This window comes from Coregonus clupeaformis, chromosome 2, assembly GCF_020615455.1.
Source record: "Coregonus clupeaformis isolate EN_2021a chromosome 2, ASM2061545v1, whole genome shotgun sequence".
Taxonomy (NCBI): Eukaryota; Metazoa; Chordata; class Actinopteri; order Salmoniformes; family Salmonidae; genus Coregonus; species Coregonus clupeaformis.
In genome coordinates this window covers 37,818,464-37,841,224 of record NC_059193.1, presented here as the reverse complement: position 1 = coordinate 37,841,224, position 22,761 = coordinate 37,818,464, and the positions used below count along the sequence as shown (strand labels likewise).

At 43.8% G+C, this 22,761-nt stretch overlaps 1 protein-coding gene across 2 annotated transcripts in view; it reads left to right on the top strand.

Annotated features, from left to right (window-relative positions):
- Positions 1 to 5,777: 5,777 nt before the first annotated feature.
- Positions 5,778 to 22,761, top strand: part of LOC121537158 (glycine receptor subunit alpha-4-like) — an 84,640-nt gene continuing 67,656 nt past the window's right edge. For both annotated transcript variants that reach the window (XM_041844897.2, XM_041844898.2), the window contains exon 1: positions 5,778 to 6,119. In XM_041844897.2, coding sequence (XP_041700831.1) covers positions 6,052 to 6,119 — 68 coding nt within the window. In that variant the 5' untranslated portion in view covers positions 5,778 to 6,051. The remainder of the gene's footprint in view (positions 6,120 to 22,761) is intronic.

Sequence of the window (22,761 nt, the reverse complement as noted above, 5' to 3'; positions counted from 1 at the left end):
CGTCGGTCCTTGTCACATATGGGCTACTGCAGCAGACGACCAGACCGGGTTCCACTTCTATCAGCTAAAAACAAGAAGAAGCTGCTCCAGTGGGCACGCAATCACCAACACTGGACAATTGAGGAGTGGAAAAACATCGCCTGGTCCGACGAATCCTGGTTCCTGTTGCGTCATGCTGATGGCAGAGTCAGGATTTGGCGTAAGCAGCATGAGTCCATGGCCCAATCCTGGCTGGTTTCAACGGTACATGCTGGTGGCGGTGGTGTAAGGTTGTGGAATGTTTCCCTGGCACACGTGAGGTCCCTTGAAACCAATTGAGCAATGTTTCCATGCCCCGAAGAATTCAGGCTGTTCTGGAGGCAAAGGGGGGTCCAACCCGGTACTAGATGGGTGTCCCTTATAAACTATTTACAAATAATTAGTTGTCTTTTTGTGTAGCCTATTTATACTTTATAAATACTTGACCTGTGTAATTTGGCTGGGATATGCCATTGGTAGACATTCCAGCAGTACCTGATGCTCATGAAGGTCTCAAAATAGCTTAGAACATGCCAATGATAAAACAATAAGCACACAGCACAGGATGTTAAAGGAAATATATTGAACATTTTATTCACAAAAACTGTTGTGAAACAACTGTTCAAGGACTTGAGGAAGAGTTGTAATGTGAATGTTTTGCTAATGTTGTCAACCTCGCAAACACAAACTAATCATAAAACAGGGAGATATAGCAGATGTAGCCTACACACAACAGCTGGCTGAACCGGCCAGTTTTTCTCTAGTGGATTTGGGTGGGTATTATTTTACAGCAACATCCATCATGTGGGGTTTGTGTGTTGTACAAATGTGGGAGTAATGATTAATAAATGAATAAACTATTTACTAATCCATTATAAATGCTTTATTACATGGAGTTATTATAAAGTGCTACCCACAACCCTGATAACAAACAAGCTTTGCTGCAAAATAATTTTGTGGTTGTTGTTGTTGTTGACTTGAGCTCCCGAACTCCAAATCTCCCAAAATAGGGGAGTATTCCCCAAGCCAATGGTGCAGGGATGTCACGTGCCATTAATATTCGCCTGTATTTGGACGCCGCTGCGCTCTCCACATCACCTTGTGTCTCTAGGTGGGTGATAGATGTATCCCTGGCCCCAGATGTCAGCACTGATGTTAGGGGAGCCGTAGCAGCCGAGCAAGCCTAGGTGTGCAGCTCCACGCTCAGGGAAAAGTATGCTGTCAGTACAAGTGCTGCTGCCAACAACCACCATCCTTATTTCCCTCCCCCCTCCTCCTTCCTTTCCCTTCACTAATTTCATATTCTCCCCCTCCCCCCTCATCAGTGCTTCCATCCCCCCTCCTCCTCCCTTTCTCTTCCCTTGTTTCCTATCCTCTTCCATTTTGCCTGCACCAGCATCTCTTCTCACCCCATTCCACGACTCTTGTCTCAACACAGCTCCACTTCCCTCATTACGGGATTCCATCCCTCCTCCATCACTCCTTCCCTCCATCGCAGGTTGTTGCCATGGAGCTGTTGGCTACAAGGCATGATGGGAGGGGTGAGAGATAAAGCGAGAGAGAGACAGGTGGGTCAGTGGGTGTGTGTCAAAACACACGTAGCCACCATCCCCAGTTTCCAGGGCACTCAACAGTGGCAGGTGTAGCAACTCATAAGCCATTTTTACGGTCACAATATTCCAACTCTTTTCTGGCTTCTACTCTGTCTGCTGAACAATAAAATAAGAACAGCTTTTCATTTCAAAGTGAAAGGGAGAGAGTGAGGAAGAAAAGGAGAGATAGAGAGAAAGAAAGAACGACTAAGAAAAAGAGAAAGAGTGCGCAAAAGCTTGTGATAGGCAAATGTGAAGCTGACAGTCGCCCACTCACAGCATCAGAATCAAATGCATCTTTAATAGCTGGCTTCAGTGCAGAAGGAACAGGCAGATAATTGTCAGACAAACACAAAAAAGGGTGAGAGCTTAATCTGGAGTTTTCTCCCCACTAATAGATTAAAAACATTAGTAAGACATTTATCTCTTTAGGAGGCGTCATGGGCACATGGCGGAATCTGCAGGGAAGATGAATGACTTGAACAGTCCTCGTGAGTGATTTGTCAGGTCGCGCTCATACCCTTTGATCTCCAGTTTACAAACCCATTAATGGATTCCTTTATCACTGACCAAAAGTATGTCGACACCTGCTCGTTGAACATCTCATTTCAAAATCATGGGCATTGATATGGAGTTGGTCCCCCCTTTGCTGCTGTAACAGCCTCCAGCTTCTGGGAAGGCTTTCCACTAGATGTTGGAACATTGCTGCGGGGACTTGCTTCCATTCAGCCACAAGAGCATTATTGAGGTTCGAGCACTAATGTTGGCCGATTAGGCCTGGCTCCAATTCATCCCAAAGGTGTTCGATGGGTTGAGGTCAGGGCTCTGTGCAGTAAAGTCAAGTTCTTCCACACTGATCTCGACAAACCATTTCTGTATGGACCTCGCTTTGTGCATGGGGGCATTGTCATGCTGAAACAGGAAAGGGCCTTCCCCAAACTGTTGACACAAAGTTGGAAGCACAGAATCATCTAGAATGTAATTGTATGCTGTATCATTAAGATTTCCCTTCAATGGAGCTAAGGGGCCTAGCCCGAACCATGAAAAACATCCCCAAACCATTATTCCTCCTCCACCAAACTTTACAGTTGGCACTTTGCATTTGGGCAGGTAGCGTTTTCCTGGCATCCGCCAAACCCAGATTCTTCCGTCGGACTGCCAGATGGTGAAGCGTGATTCATCACTCCAGAGAACGCATTTACACTGCTCCAGAGTCCAATGGCGGCGAGCTTTACACCACTCCAGCTGATGCTTGGCATTGCGCATGGTGATCATAGGCTTGTGTGCGGCTGCTTGGCCATGGAAACCCATTTCATGAAGCTCCTGACGAACAGTTCTTTTGATAACGTTTCTTCCAGAGGCAGTTTTTGCAACCAAGGACAGACAATTTTTACACGCTATGCACTTCAGCACTCGGCGTTCCCATTCTGTGAGCTTGTGTGGCCTACCACTTCGCGGCTGAGCCGTTGTTGCTCCTAGAGGTTTCCACATCACAATAACAGCACTTACAGTTGACCGGGGCAGCTCTAGCAGGACAGAAATTTGACAAACTGACTTGTTGGAAAGGTGGCATCCTATGACGGTGCCACGTTGAAAGTCACTGAGCTTTTCAGTAAGGCCATTCTACTGCCAATGTTTGTCTATGGAGATTGCATGGCTGTGTGCTTCATTTTATACACCTGTCAGCAACGTGTGTGGCTGAAATAGCCAAATCCACAAATTTGAAGGGGTGTCCACATACGTTTATATAGACAGTATGGTGTATTCTTTCACATAGATTAAGTCCATGGAACTTATTATGTGACTAGTTAAGCAAATTGTTACTCCTGAACTTATTTAGGCTTGCCATAACAAAGGGGTTGAATACGTATTCACTCAAGACATTTCAGCTTTTCATTTTTTATTAATTTGTAAAACTAATTAACTAACTATTAATTTCTAAAAACATAATTCCACTTTGACATTATAGGGTATTGTGTGTAGGCCAGTAACAGAACAATCTCAATTTAATCCATTTTAAATTCAGGCTGTAACACAACAAAATGTGGAACAAGTCATGGGGTGTGAATACTTCGGAAAGTACTTTTTCCACATTTTGTTAAGTTACAGCCTTATTCTAAAATTTATTAAATTGTTTTTTCCCCTCATCAATCTACACACAATACTCAATAATGACAAAGCAAAAACAGGTTTTTAGAATGTTTTTTACATAAGTATTCTGACCCTTTACTACTTTGTTGAAGCACCTTTGGCAGCGATTACAACCTAGAGTCTTCTTGGGTATGACCCTACAAGCTTGGCACACATGTATTTGGGGGGTTTCTCCCATTCTTCTCTGAAGATCCACTCAAGCTCTGTCAGGTTGGATGGGGAGCGTTGCTGCACAGCTATTTTCAGGTCTCTCCAGAGATGTTCGATGGGGTTCAAGTCCGAGCTCTGGCTGGGCCACTCAAGGACATTCAGAGACTTGTCCCGAAGCCACTCTTGCGTTGTCTTGGCTGTGTGCTTAGGGTCATTGTCCTGTTGGAAGGTGAACCTTCGCCCCAGTCTGAGGTCCTGAGCACTCTGGAGCAGGTTTTCATCAAAGATCTCTCTGTACTTTGTGCTCCGTTCATCTTTGCCTCCATCCTGACAACTCTCCCAGTCCCTGTTGCTGAAAACCAACCCCACACCATTATGCTGCCACCACCATGCTTCACCGTAGGGATGGTACCAGGTTTCCAGACGTGACACTTGGCATTCAGGCCAAATAGTTCAATCTTGGTTTCATCTGACCAGAGATTCTTGTTTCTCATGGTCTGAGAGTCTTTAGGTGCCTTTTGGCAAACTCCAAGCTGGCTGTCATGTGCCTTTTACTGAGGAGTGGCTTCTGTCTGGCCACTCTACCATAAAGGCCTGATTGGTGGAGTGCTGCAGAGATGGTTGTCCTTCTGGAAGATTCTCCCATCTCTACAGAGGAACTCTAGAGCTCTGTCAGAGTGACCATCGGGTTCTTGATCACCTCCCTGACCAAGGCCCTTGTCCCCCAATTGCTCAGTTTGGCCGGGCGGCCAGCTCTAGGAAGAGTCTTGGTTGTTCCAAACTTCTTCCATTTAAGAATTATGGAGGCCACTGTGTTCTTGGGGATCTTCAATGCTGCAGAAATGTTTTGGTACCCTTCCCCAGATCTGTGCCTCGACACAATCCTGTTTCAGAGCTCTACGGACAATTCCTTCAACCTCATGGCTTGGTTTTTACTCTGACATGCACTGTCAACTGTGGGACCTTATATAGACAGGTGTGTGCCTTTCCAAATCATGTCCAATCAATTGAATTTACCACAGGTGGGCTCCAATCAAGTTGTAGAAACATCTCAATTATGATCAATGGAAACAGGATGCACCTGAGCTCAATTTCGAGTCTCATAGCAAATGGTCTGAATACTTATGTAAATAAGGTATTTCTGTTTTTTATTTTTAATACATTTGCTAACTATTCTAAAAACCTGTTTTTGCTTTGTCATTATTGGGTATTGTGTGTAGATTGCAGAGGATTTGTTTTTATTTAACACATTTTAGAATAAGGCTATAATGTAACAAAATCTGAAACAAGTGAAGGGGTGTGAATACTTTCTCAATGCACTGTATTTATTTTCTTGTTTTAGTTGAACCCTAGGTTGATTTGAAACAATAGCTGTTAATGACTTTGCAACTGCTATATATGGGCCTAAATAGTATTATTGATGATATATTACATATAAAGTACGGTTACATTTCATTTGCTCTGTTAAACGTAGTGTACCTACACTTTGTAATGATTTCGATAGCAACAGTGAATCTATTTAGTTATTAAGAGAGCTCTCAATAATCATTCTCACGATAGCACATCGGTACTGGTCAGTGACATATCAAAGCCAAGGGCTCCTCCCTCCTGATGTTTTTATTTCAATAAAAAGGGAGAGAAACGACAGAACCTTTCCCTCTTCCACACTTCCTCTAAAATGACCCCCCCTTAGCTCCCATTCACCTCCCCACCTCCCCTTATATCTCCAACACATAGAGATAATTTCCAGAGCCGTCTATCTTTCTGACAGGCATCACAAAAGGGGCTACTGTCCCTTTAAATCCTCCCCGTTATAATTCCTTGAGCAAGCATCTGGCCATAAAAAAGAGGGAGAAAGAAGGAGAATATAACACACTCCCGCCAAAAACACACGGTGACTCCAGTTCTGCTCGGACGAGTGAAAAATAAAAGCCTATTGTGGATTTGGGATTTGTACAGCCCTCTGTACTTAGTGGGAGGGGGAGAAGTTTATTTTCCCAAAGCCAAGCTCTTTGCAGACTTGCAGAGACGATGCCTTCCTTTTACCTTGTCTCAAAAGCCGCTCAGTGGATTTGGTAGTTGCTCAGATTATTTTTTGCAAGTTATTCCAACGGGAGGGACAGAGAGACTGAGCCAGAGAATGCTCGCACAGCTCATAAGGATTCTGTATGTCTTGTCTTTTTGCTTTTTTCAAGGTGGCTTTATCAGGTAAGAAAGACATTGCATTGCGTGTGGGTTATCTTTCACTGTTATTTGCAGTGGAGTGCATTTGAAGCAGTTTTACTTTTCATATATTCGCTTATCGAGATTATATTACCATATATCAGTTATTGTGCTTCCATTTTGCTGTGAGAATACAAAGGAATAAAAGTTGAAGTTTGGATCAACTGTTGATATAGATCTTGAGACTAACCATGCATTGCTACCTGACTTTTGTATCTTTGGACCTTGGCAAACACATTCTAATATTGGATATTTGAGCCCTACAGCCTTTGTTTAAAAACCCCATCCTTTAAAGGGACATCTTGACAGCTGAGTCAGAAATATAGAGGGAAGAAGTTGACCACTAACAATCGATTTATAATGATCATGTAAACCATGAGGGTAAACATTACTGCAACAATAACTAGCAACAAAAGAGACATGCAAACAATGGAATATTCACAGCACTGTCTCCTTCTTATGCGCAAGTAACAAGTAACATGTGATTCTACCTGGTATCTTACCCTTGTATTAACACAATGCAATGGACCTCTATATCTCACCCATACCTAAACAGATAAGAGAGATAAGAGAGAACCTGTTATGACCTAAACTACCTGTAGAGCATACAGCTGAACTTCTGTTATGTATTTAAGTAGGCAGTGTGGATATATGTTTATTGTAACCATTATATAACAGTCACCACAACCTGGTAACCTCACCATAACCTGAACCTACTAAACAATTCGTTTTAGTTTTTTTATAACAAATGCCTTCTTCGGAAAAGAGTCCCGAGGAGATTTCTGAAATGGAGAAATGAAATGAGTGTGCCAGCCTGGCAAGTGTGCGATGCTTGATTAATTATCATAGGAAAACAGTGGCATGCTGCTGTCTCTGTTCTGTTTAGACATGGTGTCTGGGTTGACAGACACGGAAGAGACGAACAGCTCTCTTTTGCTCTTCCTCTCTCGCTCCATCTTCCCTGCCTTCTGTATTTTTCTCTCTCCCTCTCTTTATCGCTCTCTCCCTCTCTTTAACTCTCTCACTCAGTCGCTCTCCCCCTCCCCATCTCTGTCTCTCTCTCCTTCCCCCTATCCCTCTTCCCCGCCTGCTGTATCTCTCACTCTCCTTGCGTAGCGGAAACTTTTGCAGTGAACGCTTTCCCTATTTCATGCCCTGTCAACCCCAGGTGTGAGCAAGGGAGGGAATTAAGATCTGCATAATCCCACCACTAGCCTCGACACGCAGTGAACCTCGGGGCTTGAGAGAGCAGCCCTTTAGCCTTGGCGAGCAGGGGAACTGACAGCACCTCCTCAGAGAAATCATCCCAGAAGCCAACCAACCTGGCAGGGAAAGATGGAAAGGGAGACAGAGAAGGGAAGGCAGGCAGAGGATAGGGGAGCAGAGAGAGAGGGAACGCATCCTGTAGGGATGGGGTAAGGGGGGACCTGTGGCTTCTGTGGCTGGGTAACATGGTTGGTTTCTTAGGGACTGACAATCCAGGACATCGAGCAGGGCTCAGTAAATTACACGCTTTGTGATCAGTCATTGTAGAGGAGACTCACAGTAGATGTAGTGTGTGTGTGTGTGTGTGTGTGTGTGTGTGTGTGTGTGTGTGTGTGTGTGTGTGTGTGTGTGTGTGTGTGTGTGTGTGTGTGTGTGTGTGTGTGTGTGTGTGCGCGTACATGTCTCTGTGTGTGTGTTTACTACACTGCAACCCAACGTGTGGATAAAGACAGACATAGGCACCTATACCGGCATTTAGAAGCCGTAAAACTGCACAGATCCTGCTCCTAGTGCTATTTAGTCAGCAAAGGCCCCAGACTTGAGTTGGAGCTGAGCTGGTTTGTGTTCATTATGCACCAAATGGATAGAAACATACTGAAATCAGGAGAGGGACTACCTGGACTTGTCCAATAAGAAACAATCATTTTAAAACATGCGTGAACATGACCCTCCCCATCAATTACCGCTGTGGAGCCGGGGCTGCAGGTCTGAAATTAGCAACGGGAGTCCTGCTCTGGCCCACTCAGACTACAATATCCCGGTGTCTGTCTTCCGCTCTGAACTGACCAATCTCATCACATGCCCCAGTGAGGGACGACAGGGAACACGAGCGAGGACATACATTTATTAAATATGTACTTAACATGCAAAACGGGGGCAAATAGATTATTCAACTGGATGGTCAGTGACTCAACACTGGATAGTAAACTTCGAGATTCCAGTGTTTTCTTATGAAAATGGGTCAGTGGTCATAACTATGTAAATAAGCGAGGGATTCGGTTGAGCGTGGTCAAGTGGGTGGAACACCCATATCGCACAGAGGGATATCTGAGAGAGCCCAGAGATCTTTTTTTTGCTCATTGGGGGAGTCCTGGTTCCAGTTCAGATAATTTCCTCCTATTCTAGGCCCTCCCTGTCTTCCCTTAATGGGCAGAAGAGATCTGGGTAGGTTTAAAATGGAAGGTGCAGGTAACTGCCAAAATAGTGGAAACACTTGAGTAAATGAGGGATACAAAGTGTATTGAAAGCAGGTGCTTCCACACAGGTGTGATTCCTGAGTTAATTAAGCAATTAACATCACATCATGCTTCGGGTCATGTATAAAAATGTTGGGCAGGCCATTATTTGGCCTACTATGGCTATGCCCCCATAGGATGACAATGCATCCATCCACAGGGCAAAAGTGGTCACAATGGTTTGATGAGCCTGAAAACGAGGTAAACCATATGCCATGGCCGTCTCAGTCACCAGCTCTCAACCCAATTGAACACTTATGGGAGGTTCTGGAGCGGCCTGATACAGCAATTTCCACCACCACCAACAAAACACCAAATGATGGTGTCGCATCCCTACAATAGAGTTCCAGACACTTGTAGAATCTATGTTAAGGTACTGTTCTGGCTCATGGTGGCCCAACCAATGATTTATATATACACTAGATTACTGATAGGGGGCGCTGTGTTGAAGCCACCGTACCTCCATGAATCACAGTCCTGCTGCTAGAAAGATGTTTGGGTACAGTGGTTCATGAACAACAATATAAACGCAACATGCAAACATTTCCAAAATAAATCTGAGTTACAGTTCATATAAGGAATTCATTCGGCCCTAATCTATGGATTTCACATGACTGGGCAGGGGCACAGCTATGGGTGGGCCTTGGAAGGCATAGGCCCACTCACTTGGGATCCAGGCCCACCCACTGGGGAGCCAGGCCCAGCCAATCAGAATTATTTTTTCCCCACAAAAGGGCTTTTTTACAGTCAGAAATACTCCTCAGTTTCATCAGCTGTCAGAATGGCTGGTCTCAGACTGTCCCGCTGGTGAAGAAGCTGGATGAGGAGGTCCTGGGCTGGTGTGGTTACACGTGGTCTGCGGTTGTGAGGCCGGTTGGACGTACTGCCAAATTCTCTAAAATGACATTGGAGGTGGCTTATGGTAGAGAAATGAACATTCAATTCTCTGGCAACAGCTCTGGTAGACATTCCTGCAGTCAGCATGCCAATTGCATGCTTCCTCAACTTGAGACATCTGTGGCATTGTGTTGTGTGACAAAACTGCACATTTTAGAGTGGCCTTTTATTGTCCCCAGCACAAGGTGCACCTGTGTAATGATCATGCTGTTTAATATAGCTTCTTGATATGCCACACCTGTCAGGTGAATGGATTAGCTTGGCAAAGGAGAAATGCTCACTAACAGCGATTTAAACAAATCTGTGCACAACATTTTAGAGAACCACACTTTTAGTGCGTATGGAAAATGTCTGTGATCTTTTATATCAGCTCATGAAACATGGGACCAACACTTTACATTTTGCATTTATATCTTTGTTCAGTATACATGAAGAGAAAAATGTCTTGTTAATAATTAAGGCCCTGATTCCGACCTGAGTTAAGCGTACGTAAATGGAACATAATTCCCTTTCTATGCACTGTTCTCTTCATGCGTATTCTAACCTTAAGCATGAGAATAGTGTGCTATTCACCTACTATTCGTTTTGGGTGGAGATCAAATAAATTAAGGTGTGGCGGAGGTGTGTCTACAGATACGCCTTATTCTGACCTTGACTTAATTCCCTAATAATTCCACCAACTTTATGCGCAAGGAAACCATGAATATCGTCTAGCAAACCTACCGGTTCCAAGTGGAAAAAGCATCTACTTGATTTTTTTCTGATAGAAATAACAACATTCTCCATGCACTGTAATTTACAACTTGATAAGGGAATTGTAAATATTAATGACACTTGTTTTAGTTAGGCTATAATTTACCTTATAATCGATGGAGACAAATGTGAAAACAGTCATATGGCTGAAAACTGAAGCATATCAACATATCAACTTTTCCACAGTAAGTTTATGAAATGCTGTGCCATTATGCAGAATTTCAATTGTACAACCTTTTAACTTGCAGGGATGGGCACTCTCGAATATCTTAATTATAGGCTACCCCGACTTTCTCTGTTTACTATTTCTATTATGTTAAATATTAACCACTATGAGTATCGTCAGTTGGCCTAATAACAACACATATTCAACTGCCAATTTACTGTTAGTTCCCTTCAGTTGTTATAGCCTACATTATCATTCCATTTCATGACATTGTTTTGTTTACCTTCATTTGCTTCCTCTGTAAACACCATCACTGCCATGTGGTTGTTGCTGAGGATCATTAGTAACAATTGATCATAGAAAGACATGTAGGCTAATTAAATCGTTATAGAGTGGAGCGCAGACAAAGGCATAACAGTTTGAACCCAACGCGTGGTGCAATACTTGGCCGTGTCATCACACAGTTCCATGGTTAGTGCCGGCAATAGACGAGGGTATAGCCTACTATTGTACACTATTCTCCCTATTATATTGTATGTCTGAGAAGTGCGTAGGAAAGGCATGTGTAAGAAAGGCATTGTGTCCTAAGTCTGAATCAGGGCCTATGTGTACGAGGGGACAGATTTTTTTCTTAAATTTGTCTGAAGGTTTATTGACACCGAAACGTTGGTATTAGATTAATTGAATCTGAGGAGCATTAAGATCAGAAATGTGCTGGAGTTTAGGTCTCATTATCTTACTTTTCTTACCATTTGGGGAGTTTTTCACTTCTTTTCCAAAAACACAGTCAGAATAGAGTAATGAGGAGATGTTTTGGGGAAAAGGAGGAATGTCAAATAGTAAAATAGGGGGTGCTTATATTTGTCCTCTTTCACAATTACATAACCTGTACAAGTGTGTGATGTGAAATGGAACTTAGTTTTTTGTATATCCCACTCCCCCTGAGACACCCTCGGAGAGGGGGATCACGGCCAGGGATAAGCCATTATTGACGGCAATCCTGGAGCAATTAGGGTTAAGTGCCTTGCTCAAGGGCAGATCGACAGATTTTTCACCTAGTCGACTCTGGGATTGGAACTTTCGGTTTCGATTACTGGCCCAACGCTCTAACCCAGTGTTTCCCAAACTCGGTCCTGGGGACCCCAAGGTGTGCACGTTTTGGTTTTTGCCCTAGTACTACACAGGAGATTCAAATAATCAAAGCTTGATGATTAGTTGATTATTTGAATCCGCTGTGTAGTGCTAGTGCAAAAACCAAAACGTGAAATGCTGCTCTAACCACTCTTAAATTTCACCTCTGTTGAAACCATATTGAGCCAATGTTTGTCTATGTGGCTCATCATTCGTTGACGGGCAACAGAGATCTCGGACAGCCATCTGTCATTATCTATCATTTTTTACCTGTATCAAAAGTTGAAATGAGTTAAATGGATCCATAATGCATTCTTCACACATTTCATCCATGGCCAGGTAGCCGGGCACTAGATAACAGCTTCAAAATTCATACACTTCTGATTTCAGTCAGACATATATTCCTTTGGATAGACTACCATTTATGCCCTGTGCACATAGTTGTCTGAGGGAGTTTACCAGCAGCGTATTTATTTAAGCTCAATAGCCCGCCATCCAGCCAGACAGAATCCGCACTCATTTCGTACAGAACAAACAAACTTTTCCCTCTACTGTCTATATTTGTTTTGTCACCTGGGCGGCTTTAGGCAAACAGGGTGAATGAGCACACAAACCCATGGCATACATTCAAGCATACATTGCAGCTTCCTCTTTGCCAGGGCTCACTTGAAAAACGGATTCCTGTCTCATTGGGACTTACCTAGTTCAATAAAGGATAAAAAAATGCAAAACGTGGTCATGGAAACCAAAGAATGGGTACTAGGACACAGACACAAACGGATGGTTCTCAGCCCATTTCACCCGGCACCTCGTCTGACCTTTACCACGTCCTTAGCATGAGATGAAATGTGCATAACAACCTCCTTTTGTCCACAACTGAAGGATAAGGGATTGGTAAAAACAGATCACTGAGATCTGACTTTGAGAGTATGTGGGGCTGAGAGGTACAGTAGCCTAGGATCCACACTGAATATCACTGTCTGTGTCTGGAATAAGGGGTGTTTTGCTAAACTAATGTGTCAGTGATTGGATCACCTTCAATCATTGCAAAGAAGACTAATCTGACCTGCTATAACTTAGCTAATTCTAAATGTCCCTCTATTGAAGCAAGCCCAGATTGAATAAATTAAGTGGAATGAGTATTCCATTTCCATTTGCAACACAGGTAAAGGGGCCAATTCTGTAATATCTCCTTGTCAAGCACATCACCTCACATGGACAGTAACAACTTTTTTTTTCACCCAACTTTTTCCCTGAGAGAGGATTGACACTACAGATTTTTACCTTGTAGTAACCCTTGCCTGCTACTTCCCCGGGCTAGTGTGGCAAAGTTGACAAAGTGCCATTTCTCCACTGTCAGGCCCCAAACCCCGAGCCAAACCCAGAGCCAGTGAATAAAGCGCCCATCATGAAGTGTAACCGATGCAGATGATGGGAGCCCAGTGTAAACCTTTAATCTTTCATTCCTGACAGTCCCCCTAATGATTAAGGTTGCATCCCAAATGGAACCCTATTCCCTATTATAGTGCATGCTATGGGCTCTGGTCAAAAGTAGTGCACTGTAAAGGGAATAAGGTGCCATTTCGGACGCAATCTTAGACAGCAGTCGGCTAGAAGTCATCAATTTGCAGCGTTGTCCGCTGGTCGGGATCGGAACCGGAGAGAGTCCTGGACTGTGCCCTAAACAGCACCCTATTCCCTATAAAGTGCACTACTCACCACCCATAGGGCTCTGGTCAAAATAGAGTCGAGGATTATCAGAGAGGAAGAGAAAGGAAGGGAAAAAGATATGCTGCTCCATGCTAATGCTGAGTGAAATAATGACTTCTTTTTTTGCGCAGTGTGAGAGAGGTATCTGATAAAGAGGTAAGACAGTCTTATTGCAGTCACAAGACACACTAATTTGAATGCTGACAGTGTTTCCCAACGCTCTATCTTTGACGACCACAAGCCGTTTCACATATTTGCACACCTGGGTTGTGTTCATTAGGGCATTTTACATGAACAGATATGTAAAATGATTGGTGTTCCCCCTGCAGTGTTTCCTAAACCCTGCCGTATGACACAATCTTCTATCAACACACAGACAGTCACAGCCTCTCCTTGTACTAACATAGGAGTCATTACAACCGTCTCGTATTAGCCCATACCATTCCATACTGTCTCATTACGAACACCAATGGCCAGCATATAGGCTACCTGAGGGAATCCATGGAATCTGTACTCTCTCGCTCCCAATGATGGATATTGCCTTTTATTGACTAAGTAGCACTCCAGCCAAGTTCATTGCTGCAAGTCATTATGTTCACTGCAATTGGGGACATGTAGTTGGGCCATTACAAAGCCTTTCGTGTTATTAAGCCCACACCATATAGCCTGGTAGATAGGCTACCAGAGGAACGAGAGAGAGAGGGAGAGGGTTGGGGAAGGAGAGAGGCAGAGGGGGAAAAGAGAGAAAGAGGGTGAGAGAGAAAGATAGACAGATCCATTATCCTGAGGAAGCTGCATGCTCAAAGAGTGAAGCCACAACCACAGGGCCCTGCACCCCCAGGGTCCATCGACACAATCAATGCTCCTGCACCCCCAGGCGCCAAGGGTCCATTCTCGGATGGTAAAAAGTTCAATGTCAATTGATTGTCATGTTAACTTGTTTAGCCCTAACGACACAATGAAGCTGTCTTCAACCGGGGTGGGCAATCTCATCCACAGAGGACTTTTGTCATGGAAGGGTTACGTTCCTAAATGTTATTCAAGGAGTGTGTGTGGATCTAGGAATTTACGCTGAGTGTACAAAACATTAGGAACATGACATAGGCTGACCAGGTGAAAGCTATGATCACTTTTTGATGTAACTTGTTCAATCCACTTCAATCAGTGTAGATGAATGGGAGGAGACAGGTTAAAGAAGGAATTTTAAGCCTTGAGACAATTGAGACATGGATTGTGTATGTGTGCCATTCAGAGGGTGAATGGGCAAGACAAAATATTTAAGTGCCTTTGAACGGGGTATGGTAGTAGGTGCCAGGCGCACCGGTTTGAGTGTGTCAAGAACTGCAACGCTGCTGGGTTTTTCATGCTCAACAGTTTCCTGTGTCTCAAGAATGGTCCACCACTCAAAGGACATCCAGCCAACTTAATACAACTGTGGGAAGTATTGGAGTCAACATGGGCTAGCATCCTTGTGGAATGCTTTCACACCTTGTAGAGTCCATGCCCCGACGAATTGAGGCAGTTCTGAGGGCGAAAGGGGGTGCAACTCAATATTCCTAATGTTTTGTCCACTCAATGTATATATAAAACTTTGCCACTGATTCAATTAATCATATTCTGACCCAATACCTTTATTTGCATCATTGGTATATCTGGTTGGTAGATCTGGTTGGCCCCAAACCGGCCTTTGCTGGATAAGATTTAATATATTTGATGAGACAATACATGGTTGGAGAACAAAAATGCACTCATACTGGCTGCCTTCAGGTTTGTACATGTCATTACCTCTGCATATATATTTTCCCTGTAACTTATCATTCGTGTACTGTACATGCAATTACTTCTGCCTATATATTTTCCCAGGGAAGAGAAAACTCACTGCGAGCACCACCAATGAATACCTGAATTTCATGAGGGAGACCTAGGCCTCCTACCTGGAGACACTTGAGGCCCAGCGTCAGCAGCAGGATCAGCACTTCAATCATCTGCTTGAAGATGAGGCAGCAGCCAGCGCAGCAGACAGGACATCCAGGGCTGCGGAGATGGCCCAGACCGCCTCGTTTAACAACAGCTTCATAGCTGTATTTGGACAGTTTATCCAAGCCATAAAAGGATGTCAGACAGCAGCAGCAGACATGCCACTAGACTAAACTGGCTGAAGTTCATTGCTGCCCAGGAACAAAAATTAAAGGATAGCACAAAATAGCCCGGTTAACTCCAGCACATTTTGCCAGTCAACGAGGATCACAATAATGTCGCTGTCGAAGTGTGTCATCGGTTGCTGTCTTAATATCATCACTAGCAGTTTTCCCGCTAATTAAACCAAGGCTAGTTTGTGCTGGTTCTGGCACGACCCAGTTCCTCTAGTGCAGAATTTCCCAAACTCGGTCCTCAGGACCCCAAGGTGTGCACGTTTTGGTTTTTGCCCTAACACTACACAGTTGATTCAAATTATCAAAGCTTGACGATTAGTTTATTATTTGAATCAGCTGTTTAATGCTAGGGCAAAACCCAAAACATACACCCCTTGAGGTCCAAAGATCCGAATTTGGGAAACCCTGCTCTAGTGGAATTGCGCCATTAAAATGCTAACCCTCTGGCACCGTATGACCAATCTGCACGAAACTTGATATGTGGCATCTATGGACAAAGGTCTCTTAATGCAATACTTTCCAGACTAGTACCTCAAACAACATGGTCGCTATTGACCCAAAAAAATTCACATGGGTGTGGTCTGGCACATAAATGCATATAAATCAGTCAAGGATATTTGTATTGTAACAAAATTTGGTACACATGTTGCAAACACTGTCAAGACTCAACACATAACATTAATATTGACCACATGGTGGCGCTATAACAGGCACATATTTATATATCTTGATCTGTTTGACTCAGTGATGAAATTTGGCACACATGCTCAGGGACATGAGTCTAGCTAACCCACACAATATTTCAGACACCACTGGCCAGATTTTGACGAAACTTAGGTGAATCATGCGCCTTGCTATAGAGATCACCATTTACAAAATCACACTGATTGGCCAAAGGGGGGCTGCTATAGTAATCAACTGCATGTACATTAGACATGAGTCTAGCTAACCCACACAATATCTCAGACACCACCGGCCCGATTTTGATTAAACTTGGATGAATAATGCGTCATGCCATAGAGATCCATCATTTACAATATTACATTGATTGGCCCAAGGGGGGTACTGCATCATTCGTGGGGGACAACATGTTTACTGTTGCCTTGTTACTATTGAAGCCATTATAGCACATGGGAATGTATGAAACTTACTCTTCAGCCTGAAGTGTCCCCACTTGGCTAGCTTACAATTCCACATACTTTTGTGCAGTGTGTATGCTAAGTGTGACCCTGATTTGCTATAATGTGGTTACTGAATTCGATTTTGAAAGATGAACGTTGGCCAAGGTCTGATAGTATGGAAATGTGTCAGTGCAGGTAGAATCCTTCCAAGGAGAGGAGAAGAGGAGGATAAATCCTCAGCTAAGATGAAACACTGTGAGAGGGAAGGGGTGGAACTGAGTTGACAGCTATAGAAATGTTAACTGAAGTCATGAGGTCAACATTTCAGTTTAACCTTGCGTTGGTCGGTCAAAATAGACGAGAGAATTCTGAATTCAGAAGTACTGTTATAGAAGGTTGGTCAGGAAATGATTGATGAGACGGCGCTTCTTGCACTGCCTAAATGAACAACTGTCTTGACTCGTACAGCCAGTGGAGCAAGAAAACGTCTGGTTCGTAGCTAGATCTCTTCCTTCAAGGGATTTTTGACACTGTGCTGCTTCTTCCTCTTTGGGAATCTCTCTCTCTCTCTCTCTCTCTCTCTCTCTCTCTCTCTCTCTCTCTCTCTCTCTCTCTCTCTCTCACTCTCTCTCGCTCTCTCTCTCTCTCTCTCTCTCTCTCTCAGCAAAGCAGTCTTGAGAGAGGGGGAGGGGGTGGTTTGTGGAGGGGATGGGGGGTGGGATGTCAACTGCGCTCGTCAGATAACACAATGGTAGAGCACGGTGGGCCCCGCTCCTCTCGAGCAGCATGAAATGAGAGCAAGCTGTTGCCGGCACACACGGGAGCCTGTGTAATTCCTCGCAACGCCACATAAATTAGCAGGACTGGTTTCAGGGAAAATCTCCACAACCCTTGACTCCATCCAGCCTGCTACTTCAAGAGCACATTAAATCCAATAGTTCTAATCACAACCGTGCCACGTCAAGTAGCAAAGGCTGACTTGTGCACTGACCTCGCTACTGAAGCTAGCTACTACACAGGAAGTGTGTTCTAACTTTTTATAAACTTTGTTTTAATACGAAAAAATGTGAGTTCTCCATTCCTTAAAAAAAGGTATACTGATTCGGACATCCGAAACAACATATACAGTACACATACTAACCCAGCGCTGACACACCGGACAAATAATCTATCATTATGAAATCTTACTGGGAATTCAGTATTTGTGGGTTTAAACATTGAGCATGTGTCCAGACAAACTCACAAACAAATTCATGCACTTCGATCCAGCAATTTGTTTTTACTTTACTTAATTTAGCAAATATTTTCTTAATCTGATTGGTTAAGGCTTGTAAGTAAGCAATTCACAGTAAGGTCTACACCTGTTGTATTCGGAACATGTGACAAATACAATTTGATAGGATTTGATTTGATCCTTCTAGAAGCCTGCTACCATACTGTATGTGCACAGAGCAGGGTTGTGTTCAGTATGGCACGCAACAGAAAACGTTGTAAATGAGCGTTGATTATTGGACTCCTGGTGGTCCCTCCTTGTTTCATTAAGTTTTCTTCCGTTTGATGCCTAACGAACACGACCCTGCTCACCCTTCCCTTACGTTACTGTTTTAGGCATGCATGGCCATGCTGTCTTCATGTTTCTGTTCGCTGCTCTGGCACCCCAATGGTGGAACAAGCTCCCTCATGACGCCAGGACAGCGGAGTCACTGACCACCTTCCGGAGACACTTGAAACCCTACCTCTTTAAGGAATACCTGGGATAGTATAAAAGTAATCCTTCTACCCCCCACAAAAATAAATAAATAAATAAACATATATACAAAAAATATAAAAAATTATTTTAAAAAAAGATTACAAAAAAAATATATATATATATAAAACAAATGAAAATTATAAATATACTCTAAAAATTAGGAATTAAAAGATAAATAACATAACAATTAAAAATAGGAAAGTGGTTGTCCCACTGGCTATCATAAGGTGAATGCACCAATTTGTAAGTCGCTCTGGATAAGAGCGTCTGCTAAATGACGTAAATGTAATGTAAATGTATTGTTTATCTGAGCACAGCATAGCGGGCCCACAGCTTCCTCCCCAGTGCAGTATCTCTTTTATCGGGCAAACAGAAGCAGATTGGGCCCCTGCCGTTTGTCCTTGGTTGCATCCAAAATGGCACCCTATTCCCTATATAGTGCACTACTTTTGACCAAGGCCCATAGAGTGTCCCATAGGGCTTTGGTATTGCACTATTTAGGGAATAAGATGCCATTTGGGACATATCCCTTGTTTTCACTCTCACTTTGATGCTTGACCACTGTCTGAGGCTCCCCCCATTCATCTGTCTGGCCCCCATTAGATGCCCAGCACATCGTTATGCTGTGGGGACGTGGCCAAATCGCTGACTGACGAGTGGCACCGACTGCCTATTGGCTGGAGGGCCATTTGCCTTTCATTAAGGGGGCGTATCATTTGATTGTTGGATAAACAAGTCGTAGATATTAACTGATGGCACTGTGTGGTTGGTACTTTTTTACTGCAACAATCCCTGGAGATATTTATCTACACAAAGTTTTTCTTAATGTCTTCAGGTCATGAGGAAAGCACACATGCATGCACACACTCACAATGGGATTAGCTATATGCCATTGTCCTGTACTTTACTGCACTTGTCGGTCCTTAAATAGAAAAGCGTGTCCACATCTCTTTGTACTCAGCATGTATCATGCCCAGAGCAACAGAGGAATCAAGTGGACTGTGGCATGGCAATGCTGCAGTGTGTGTGTGTGTGTATGTGTGTGTGTGTGTGTGTGGTGTGTGTGTGTGTGTGGTGTGAGAGGTGGTGCCAGTTTGCAAACAGAAGGCACTCCACACAAAAGAGGACTTATCCTCTGGACAACTATACGAGTGGGCACGAGCTCTCTGCTGGAGTTTGACCAGTCAGTGAGTGAGGATTATACTGTTCAGGAGTGGAGCCAGTCTTTCCACTCGGTTGGCTGATTCACACTATAGGGCCGACCCGAACCATACCGTACTGGCTCAGATTTTCTTTTTTATGTAGTCCTTTCCTGCATGGTTCCAGCAACTATGGTGGATGCGTAACCAGGCCAGCCCGGTACAGCTCAGTTTGGCCCTTTTGTGTGAATCAGGCATCAACACATAATACCATAGAGAATCACGAACCATTGGGACAACATGAGAGAAAAGGCAAACCCAATAGTACCTATAGGACACAATGGTTCCATTTCTAGCCGTTTTCTTTGTAAATGTATTCCATCACCCCTCTGTCCTCCCCTGCTTTATCAGCAACTGGCAAAATAAAAATATTTCCAAAAAAAACAAAGACAATATAATTTTTTCCTCAGACGGGGCTCATAGGATTCCTAGTGTTTTCTGGGTGTTGCATTAACGGGAATTCCAATTAGTCACCGGGTTGCAGGAAGCTGTCGACTGATGTGTGTTTGTGTGTGTTTGCGTGCGTGCTGGGCTCCATATGTCTCCTCTATCAGGCTGAAAGGGATCTCAGAAGGCTGCCACAGATAGTGGAGCAGAGTTGGGAAGCGTTCAGTAGGCATGAAATGGGAGAAAACATTTGAGATACCATCCATCTGAAAGCTCATTTTGGTTTTGAATATGAAGACGTTTCTACCTGTATGTGCTTACTGAATGTGACCTAGCTGAACTAATCTACTTTAGGTGTTGTTGTGTTTCATATTTAAAAAACATCTTGATGGCAAAGGCTCATGTGTGGATCCTTCTAGATTGGCTATACTTTCATAGTGTTGAGGAGTTTGTGGTTTATTTTTGCTAGTACTTTTTCTGGTTTAAACAACACAATCCATGTCTGGCTTTAGACTAAGATGTTGTTCTCATTAGAACTGACTCTTGAATAATGAATAGTTGTTGGTAGTAATGCAAGATTCTTCCTGAAAAAGCAGCTCGGTAATTTTACGGAAGGCAACAAAAATCTCAAATGTTATGGGGTTTTCTTGACAATAGCTATGAGGGTGTGAAAACATGTATCTCTGATAGCCTCAGAGATTATTTTTATTTTTTTATTTTTTTTATAGATGCTAACCGTATCTAATTAGACATACAGTATGCATCGTCATATGCAGATTTTCAAAGGTGCTTGTTAACTCATGCAAATGATAATCCAGGATTGCGATCAACTTTATTTCGATGGAACAGTATGGCCTCCCTTGTGTGTATTACATAAACTCTCCCTCTCTCCATTGGAGCAGCAGAGTCTCAGGTTTTGTTAGGACAATGGAAAGTGTTCACATGCAGTCTGTGTTAACTGTTACTGTGCATCTGTCCAGTCTCAGAAGAGGAAACACTCCTGCCAGGGTTTGTACACAGTCAAATGCAGCATTAAATGCATGGGTGATATGGAAAACGAGCAACACACACACACACACGCACGCACGCACACACGCACACACGCACACACACACACACACACACACACACACACACACACACACACACACACACACACACACACACACACACACACACACACACACACACACAGCTTGTCTTACTATACTGTATTTGTGAGGACTTTTTGGGGAACAACAATTGATTCCCTAAACCTAACCCTAAACCTAAACCTAACCCTAACCCTAACCCCTAACCCCTAACCCCTAACCCCTAACCCTAACCTAACCCCTAACCCTAAACCTAACCACTAACCCTAAACCTAACCCTAAACCTAAACCTAAACAATAACCATAACCACTAACCATAAACCTAACCCTAAACCTAACCGCTAACCATAATTCTAACCCCTAAAATAGCCCTTTTACAAGTGAGAACAGTCCGCACTTCTCTGAATTTTAGTTGGTTTACTATTCTTGTGAAGACTTCTGGTACTCACAAGTATAGTTAAACGTGTACACACACACACACACACACACACACACATAATCTCTGGCAGGCTCAACTCCAGTTTAGCCTCTTTCCACCACTGTCTGTCTGCCTCTGGTCATCCTGTTGAACCAGAGAGACCAGGGGCCATGCCTTTGGTGTTCCTTTCCCTCTCTCACTCTCCTGGCCAAAATGTGGGTCATACCCAGTGTGTGTGTGTGTGTGTGTGTCCATATCTCTATATTTCTCTCTGTGTGCATCTACTCTCTCTATGTCTATGCGTCAGCTTGTCTCTGTCTGGGTGTCTGTCTGAGTTACCATGTGTGCATATCCTGCTGAGCCCCTGTTATCCAGAGCGGCAGACCCCATAGGGTTGTGTCCACATTGGTTTAAGGCACCTTGGTCTGTAATTGGGGCCAAGCGCCCGTTGACTCACCCACCCCTGCTGGGACGTTGGTTCGCCGCAGTCTGGGTTGACTGTAAATGGGCCTCAGTCCCTGGGGCATGGAGGTTGGGGGGCACCTCACTTCCACCTCTCCGCCAAGAAAGCATCTGAGGAGGGCTAAACTAACAACCCTGTGACTCAGCCGGGTAATGACCAAACAGAAGAGCCAGGTCTAACGGCAGCTAGTGCTCCTCTGCTATCAGGCCAAGTGATTACCAATGAGACTGATGGGAGCTAACACCCCCATTCATATTCATACTGGCTCAGATGGCAAGTGGAAGACATTTATCATCTCACTCAAGCAGACTGCGCTTGCGTACCAAATGGCACCCTATTCCCTATACACTACTTTTACAAAAGTGGTGCACTATGTAGGGGAAATGGTGCCATTTGGGTCATACCCTGCAGATTTTGATTATACAGTAGGTGTTCTGTGTGTAGACTCCTCCTGTGGGATTGTGTGGGATTTCCGGGCAGGTGAGAGTTCCCAATGGGATTTGAAACAGAGGTGGCGTCTTGTCAGTGGTGGGAAGACGCACACTGGGAGAGAATCTGCGCTGACACACACACATACACGCTCACACACACCAGCAAACACACACATGCGCATGCGCATGCACACACACACACACACACACACACACACACACACACACACACACACACACACACACACACACACACACCCAACATACACACCTAACCACACACACACGCAGTAACTTCATTATCTAACCCAATTACCAATCCAGTTAGCTTGCACCGAAAATCCAATCTTACTCCTCTCTAAATGCTGCATTTCATTACCTTGACTAGATCAATAACATGAAACACCCTGCTTCTTTGATCAATGAGATTATACTGACGACGTTTGAACACATCTG